General features: G+C 41.9%; 1 protein-coding gene across 1 annotated transcript in view; it reads right to left on the bottom strand.

Moving 5' to 3' along the window:
* Positions 1–249: 249 nt before the first annotated feature.
* evc2 (Ellis van Creveld syndrome 2) overlaps positions 250–7,901 on the bottom strand; it is an 80,612-nt gene continuing 72,960 nt past the window's right edge. Inside the window, exons 21-22 of the mRNA XM_031895335.1 lie at positions 7,273–7,374; positions 250–885 (exon numbers count right to left, since the gene is read on the bottom strand). Coding sequence (XP_031751195.1) covers positions 633–885; positions 7,273–7,374 — 355 coding nt within the window. The 3' untranslated portion in view covers positions 250–632. The remainder of the gene's footprint in view (positions 886–7,272; positions 7,375–7,901) is intronic.

Below are 7,901 nucleotides of genomic sequence, written 5' to 3'. Positions count from 1 at the left end.
ATTTAGCATAAGAACCTATAGAATGGTTCAGGTTCTCTTCTTTCTCCCCCTACATAGCAGCCGCTGCACCTTCTACTACAAAAATGGTTTGGTCCAATAGATTTGATTCTGTATTCCTAGCATAGGAATTTGCATTTTCAATTAGGAAAAAACACTTGAATAAATAAGGATGAATATAAAATTCCTTCATTCTATTGGGAATTACCACTGTGAGCAGAGGAGGTTTTACTGCAAACACTGCACGCCAGGTCAAAATACAAAAGTGCAATTTTTAATTACAGTCTTCCACAAGTAATGTACCGTAGCCACAGAGGAACAAATGATTCAGAGATTTAGTTGCCCTTTAGCTGCGGCAGAATTCAATATTTGCCAATTACATTGATTTACTATTTTAATGTTGCTGCCTGGTATTGTAACATTGTGCACATATAGATAAACACATATTTAAGAATAATGCTATGTATATATATATATATATGTGTGTATATAACAAATTGATTACATTTGGATATTTACAAGTAGCATCCATTGATTTGATACATTTTATACAGAAAGTGCCATATATATTTATATAAAAAGGTCCATCCGCCCTGCACTGTGACAGCGCAGTCTCTGATCCATAGTAGGTCTCACTATACAGGGGAACGGACATTTTTCTTCAGGTTATTTAAGAAACTGCGCTTTTTCTTGCCTTTGCTTGGAGAGATGGGGGCCTGGTTGGGGGCTCTAAAGACAAACAGTTTCTCTTCTACGTCTGGTAAATCTATTTCTCTTGTTCTTTCCAGCTGATCGGAGTGGCCCTGTGCCTGTAGGAGGCGAGAGAAATTCTCTGTGTGGGAGAAAGAGACTCGCTTGACTGGTCGCAATCGTTTCTTCTTCAGAATGCTGAAATATAAACACACCAAAGGCATCAATTAGCTGCAATTCATACCGTGAGTTCACAATCAACTCCATTCAGGTCTAAACAACCTATGGCCCTGGAGATTCTGTCAAGCAGCAAACCCAGCATTTTGCCGATGCCTCTAGTCTAGTTGAGAGGTGTTTCACCTTAAGTGGAAAATGGGTGCCCATGATACCCTACTGCTAAAAGCTACACATACATGGATCCCTGATGCTGGCCAATATCTGCCAAGATTGAGTCCAAAGGAGCCAATCTGGGATCAGAGCTCAGACTCAAGCTAATGATTTTTGATAATGATAATTTGTATCTGACAATTTGTATGGTTGTTACATAAGCCAGAATAATGCACTTACTCACTGGACCCCAGGCCCGGACTGGCAATCTGTGGGTTCTGGCAAATGCCAGAGGGGCTGCTGTAAGATGCCATACACCAGTGATCCCCAACCTTTCTTACTCGTGAGCCACAGTCAAATGTAAAAAGACTTGGGGAGCAACACAAGCACCATAAAAGTTCATGGAGGAGCCAAATAAGGGATGTGATTGGCTATTAGGCAGCCTCTATGCACACTATCAGCTTACAGGGGCTTTATTTGGTAGGAAATCTTTATTCAACCAAAACTTGCCCCCAAGTCAGTAATTCAAAAATAACTACCTGGTTTGGGGCACTGAGAGCAACATCCAAGGGGTTGGGGAGCAACATGTTGCCCCTGAGCCACTGGTTGGGGTCAATGCCATAGACAGTCATTATTGGGCTGCTGGGGGGCTGTTTGGGCCTCTATGTACTTTAAATGCCAGGGCCTATTGTGAATCCCAGTCCAGACTTGCTGAACCAAATCATTTGGCAGAAGGGTAAATGGTTGTATCACATTAGCAAATGTAGCTCACCATGTGGGAAGCCCAAATAGCCAGTTACCTGCCTAAGCCTGGATATTCAGGTGAGGCCCGTGCTAGCTGGCCTGTTGAGCAATGCAGTTCAGCAGTAACAGCCCATCCCTGCACCTGAATCTTCTATGGGTGGCAAATACTGTAGCCCCCTTCATCCTCCTAGAAGCTTCGAATTTTCTAAGAAAATCTAATCGTTCATCCTGGGGAGACAATGCTTTGCGTTGGGTAAAGTTAATTAGGAAAATAAAACTATATTACATTTTAATTACAGTACTGTGCATGTGGGTAATTAAGCTAGGAACAGTACATACAATACAAATCAATTTAATTCTATCCTGCTATATAAACCTCATCTGTTATATCAATTAACCAGAAGTAAAGCCGGATAAATATGGTCTGCTATGTCTTTGTGACTTTCAAACTCCATCCATGTCATGAGGAAGATAGTGATCCACTCTGGGCATTTGTGAGACTTGTTACCATTTAGAGCAAAGAGTAATAACCTTGTAGAATATCCAGAAGTGGATCCTTTAGCCATTCAGACAAGGATGCCACGTGCTCCCCCATAGGTGTTTCTCTGTGTATGTGCAAAGCCACCAACAGATTGTGGGGGAGAGGAATGTGATTGCATACGATTGCTGAACATAGAAAGTTATAAAACCGCCATATCCATTGACTGGTTGTTTATCTATAGTTCTTCCATAGCTATAATTGCAGTTTAAGATGATCCGTTTAATTCAGAGTCCCGCCTTTGCTTGACTTTCTTCGCTTACCCATTATGCTATGCAACCTGTTTACATCTGCTAAATGTTATGGGATCTCTTAACCAGGAATCCAATATGCAGAAAGCTCTATGGGAAATTTATCTCCCATAGTGACAAATAATTCAAATGATTTCCTTTATATTTAATGTTTAAATGTTTTCTTAGTAGACTTAAAGAAAAAAGGTTAGAATAACTGGGGCGTGCCAAGTTGTTAGGTATCCCCCAAAATTAAGACCCCAGCCTGGCGCTCCCCTTCTTCTGAAAATTTACCAACCCTTACTCTAAGATTACTCAACTATCCTCTGTGCCAGGGCTGCCCAACTGGAGGCCCGCCGGCCTGATGTGGCCCTCCAAAGCATTTTTATGGCCCCCAGTCTGCTCAGAGGCTCCATAAACTTCACTATATGACCATCATTTGAATCTAATCTGGCCCTCCATCATGCTGTATGACATATAATTGGCCTACAACATATAGTAAGTTGGTCAGCCCTGTGCAATCCCTCACTCCGGGCACTGAGATTGTATGGACGTGAGCAGCTGAAAAGAATAATACCCCAAGCCGTTGACTTTTTGCAAGTGGAGCACCAGCCCAGGGCAAGAAGTGACTACATCTCCTTGTTCTTTAACATATAGTGATCCAAATTACCCCCAAGCATTCCTGTACATTTCCCAGTAGATCAGAGAGTCGAAACCTTTCTCATACAGGTTTCAGGGGAGATTACATACAGTTTAGGGAGGCTGAGCCTTCTCAATTATAACCTCCCATAGAAAGCTATCTATTGGTCCTCTTCCCAAACAAAAATTCCATCTCCTTGACTCCTGTGACTTGATGATTCATTTGTCCTCCTTTATTAACAGCCTCTACCCATGTGGGAAGGCTTGCCACTAGATGGTGGAACATTCTTGGTGGGATTTGCTTCTATTCAGCCTCAAGAGCATTAGTGGGGTTGGGCACGGAGGTTGGACGTAACACCTATATGGGGGTATGTGAATGTCCATTGTTATAACCTGTAGCAAAACTACAACTCCCTATTTATGCCAACTCACTTAATGTACTGGGGGCTAAAGTGGTTGAGCATCACTGGTCCATATGGGGCCAAGCAGAGTACAGGGAATATTACACACTTAGAAGGATAAATTCTTTCACAGCTCCATGAAGAGATTTCAATTTAGATTTAAAAGCACAGAGTCATTCATGTACTGATTAACATTTGATTAACCTAATGTCAAATGAATTTCTCCTGCAATAAAGCCCTTATTCATTACTGTGTGTCTCCAGCTTGCTCAGCTCACTGGCAGCTCCTTTGTAGTAATGCACAAGCGTAATATTACTACATTAATGCACTGCTCTCTGTGTATATCCGTGGTTTGTACTTATTGTACTGCTCTATGAATATTCAGTAAAATATACACTGACACAGGCCATTCTTCACCCATGTTTGTGTATAGCCATATACGTCAAGCTGTTGTAGAAAACACACAGCTGTCTGAAAAGAACATCTCTGTTTGACTCCAGCACCTATTTGTGGTGTGGCTCATTTCCCTGTTATTTGGCTCAAGGGTGCTGCCATCATAAATGCACCTCTGCTGCTATTGGCTCTGCTGTAATTAAAGAGTGGCATCAATGGCTTTATATATAGCAGAATATCAGCAAGACATCTAATGCTTTGGATCCTCTGGATAAGGGAAAATTTAAAGTGATAGTGATGTAAGAGCATTGCCAAAGTCTCAGGCAGGCCCAGACTGGCACTATGTGGGTTCTGGCAAATGCCAGAGGGGCAGCTGTAAGATGCCATAGACCAGTGATCCCCAACCAGTGGCTCAGGGCAACATGTTGCTCCCCAACCCCTTGGGTGTTGCTCTCAGTGCCCCAAACCAGGGAGTTATTTTTGAATTCCTGACTTGGGGGCAAGTTTTGGTTGAATAAAAACAAGATTTCCTACCAAATAAAGCCCCCTGTAAGCTGATATTGTGCATAGAGGCACCTAATAGCCAATCTTAGCCCTTATTTGGCTCCTCCATGAACTTTTATGGTGCTTGTGTTGCTCCCCAAGTCTTTTTACATTTGATTGTGGCTCACGGATAAGAAAGGTTGGGGACCCCTGCCATAGACAATCACTAATTATTGGGCTGGTGGGGGTTGTTTGGACCCCTGTGTACATGAAATGCCAGGGCTGGGTCAGCTCAGACTTATTGTAGCCTGCCTTCTGCAGATCTGTACATGCCAGGGATAGAATGGTGCAGGGCTGTGCAACTGAAGGCTCGTTGGCCGGATATGGCCCTTCAATGGGTTTTTATGGCCCCTTATATGCCCAAGGGCTTCATAGACTTCACTGTATGACATCAACATTTCAGTATAATCCAGCCCTTTAACAGAATGTATGAGAAATAATTAGACAAAAATGGGGAATAGAGGAAATATTGCTAAAAGCACACACCTGCATATGATAGACTCTCTTTAACTAGGGATTTCCAGCTTTGGAGCCTTCTCCAACAAGAATATGAATGCCACAGTTTGACTGATTTGGATTAGGTTTCAGGGGGGTAAATCCTCAGCTTTCAGCAAGGGCAATTCTGGTGCTGATGCCATTTGAACATTGGAGCAGTTGAAGTGGGGCACACACTGCCCTTGTTGGAAGCGGCCCTGATTTCCAGACCAAAAGTCAAAGGCCTGCAGGTTGGACTCTTTAAAGGACTTTCTATTGCCCGACTATACATCCAGTGGTGTAACTTCATGGGGCCAGGCCACCCCTCAAAAAAAAATCTTCAGAGGGGCCTGGAGTACATAGCCACCCCTGAAACGACCCCCTGCCCCTCGTGTCCCCCACCGGCTCTCATGTAGCAGGGCAGCTGGGGAGGGGGGGGGGTCTCTATAGAACTTTAGAGGAACCAGACCCTGCAGCCCTCTTGTTCCCTGCCCTCCCCCCACGACTATGGGATCTGCTTCCTCTATAGTTACACCACTGTATAGTTCATATTTTGTTTATGTATGTCCCGCTCATACTGTTAAATGAAAATAATATTTTTATCAAAATAAGTGTAAAAGCCATTTATAAATAGTATTAATGTATTCTTCACTCAACGATTTCCATATAAAATATCAACCGATAGACACTACTTTGTTAAACAATCTGAAAAAACATTTACAGTCATAAAACTTTATCTATGGGCATAAAATAGGGCAGCGAGGAAACTCATTAAAATGACTCAGATTCAATAAAAATGCAATGTGAAATGTAGTTTATCAGAGTGACAAGAAAATAGCCTGGTGCATATGTATGAAACTGAGCTAATTCATACCCTCTGTAAATAGGAGGGCGAACTCGGAACAGGACGTTATTCTACTGAAGTAACAAATAATGGGTTTAACCTCGCGCCATGAATATTAAATGATCGGCACAAAGCGGCTTTCCTGTTATTGCTCTTGGCTGAGACAAGATTTCTGTGAATCTTTTCATAGACAAACGGATAATGTAGGGAGCAGAATGCAAAATGCACCAATGCAAAGGGGAAATCTCTGAATAAAATACACTCATGTCCTGAATCTCTAATATTAGAACGTTCTACACTAACAGCTTGAAGGTTGCACTTTTCAAAAATCAGCACAATACCTTGTGCTTCTTGTCTCCCACAATCCTTTGCCCCCTCTTTAGAATTGCAACATTTAAATCTCATCATTAATGAGTGCAAAAGGTTTCTGAGATGTCCATCCTTTGTGCCATTTTGCCTCTATAACATTTCGCTTAGCAACCCAATCACTATACTAAATGCCAATAACTTACTCCATCTGTAGTAACGTTACACTGGCACATTAGCAAAATGCATTCATGCCCAGGTATCCACAGGCTACATGCAAAAAGGGGAGAACTATGAATTAATAAGGCAGAACATCTTGTGTGTTCATGGTTGCAAAACTGTGCAATATCCCAAGGCAGCAGAACTTTATTGAAGGGCAATGGATGGGTCTAGTTTGAAAATCTGGAACTTGTTACAAAGAACATTATCAGGGGGCACAGGCCAGCCCTGTTCCAACAATCTGTGCAAGTTGGGGGGCACGTAGGGGTACTCACTGGGCCCCTCTTCAGAAGAAGCAGGGGGAAGCCTGAAAGCCAATTAAAGGACATATTTGGGTAGAATGCCAACACACTCTTGTAGGTACATTTGGAATCTCATATTGGGTCATTTATTAGCACTGGTCATATTTTCCCATGGGCAGTAACCCATAGTTGTTGCATTCATTATTCTATCAGTAGCAGGCTGAAAAAAGCCAATCACCCATTGGTTGCTATGGGTTACTGCCTACAGGCAAATTTACTCAGTATTGATAAATGAGCCCCACGCATCTTTGATTTCCTACATATTCTCAGAACTGCGGCTAAACTGCTGATACACCAATGGTTACCTATGTTTAAGTGAGGCCCTGAAAAAATGCTGAACCTCAAAAGCTCTAACCTAACGCGTTACAACCACTGGCCTTGAGTTTTATAGAGGGGGGGTAGTCAGCAAGTACATTTTCTCTTCATTTTTTAATGCCAGCTTGGTCTCACATCTCTACTCAAGCTAGAGTCATATGGAGTCCAAGCTATGATTTTTTTTTTTAATATCTGCAGCTTTGACCAAAAATGTGTTACCTAAATGATCTTCCTATTTTCTTCAGAAATCTAAAATGGAGCATTATATATAAATATTATTATATATAAATAGCTGATAAATATTGTTTACCTCCGTTTCTTTCTTCCAGTAAAAGACGCCTTTTCATGCTCTTTGTTTACCAATCCTCCTTTGAGCCTCTTCTCTATGACCGTCCATAACTCTTGGTGTTTCCTGAAGTGGAAAGCGCAGATTATTACATGCTGACAGACAATTTATTCTCACTTAATTTGTATTCAACGTTGAGGGTAATGGATGGCTTGGGTTCCGCTAGATAGTGATAGTAATGAGAGCAATATGGTGCTTCTGTTCTGGGAGTGAAGCTGCAGTACATAGGCTAAGCCTTGCAAAGTGGCGGTAAGACACGCATTTCAGGCACGGGCTGATATTACCTCTCAGTCTAATAAGCCTCTTTTATCATTTTATTAATTACTGTTTTTGCAGTTGGCAGTTATGCTCTTTTTAGACTGAGAGAATTCTAATCCTGTGACTTAGCCAGTTAGAGGTAAAAGTTTAGCAGGATACTGTATAATTTATCTTATTACCCCCAAATGAGATACATTGTACTCCATTAATATCATGCTGTACACACTGGTGTTGGGAGGTCCCAGTAAGGACCCATCAATTCTGCCATTCACCACCAACATACAAACACTACCTTGAGAAGCAACAGGATGCCACTGACTATACAAAATATACAC

Source organism: Xenopus tropicalis, chromosome 1 (assembly GCF_000004195.4).
Source record: "Xenopus tropicalis strain Nigerian chromosome 1, UCB_Xtro_10.0, whole genome shotgun sequence".
In the NCBI taxonomy this organism is placed as follows: Eukaryota; Metazoa; Chordata; class Amphibia; order Anura; family Pipidae; genus Xenopus; species Xenopus tropicalis.
Note: the sequence above shows the minus strand (reverse complement) of the source record. Positions and strands in the feature narration are given on the sequence as shown.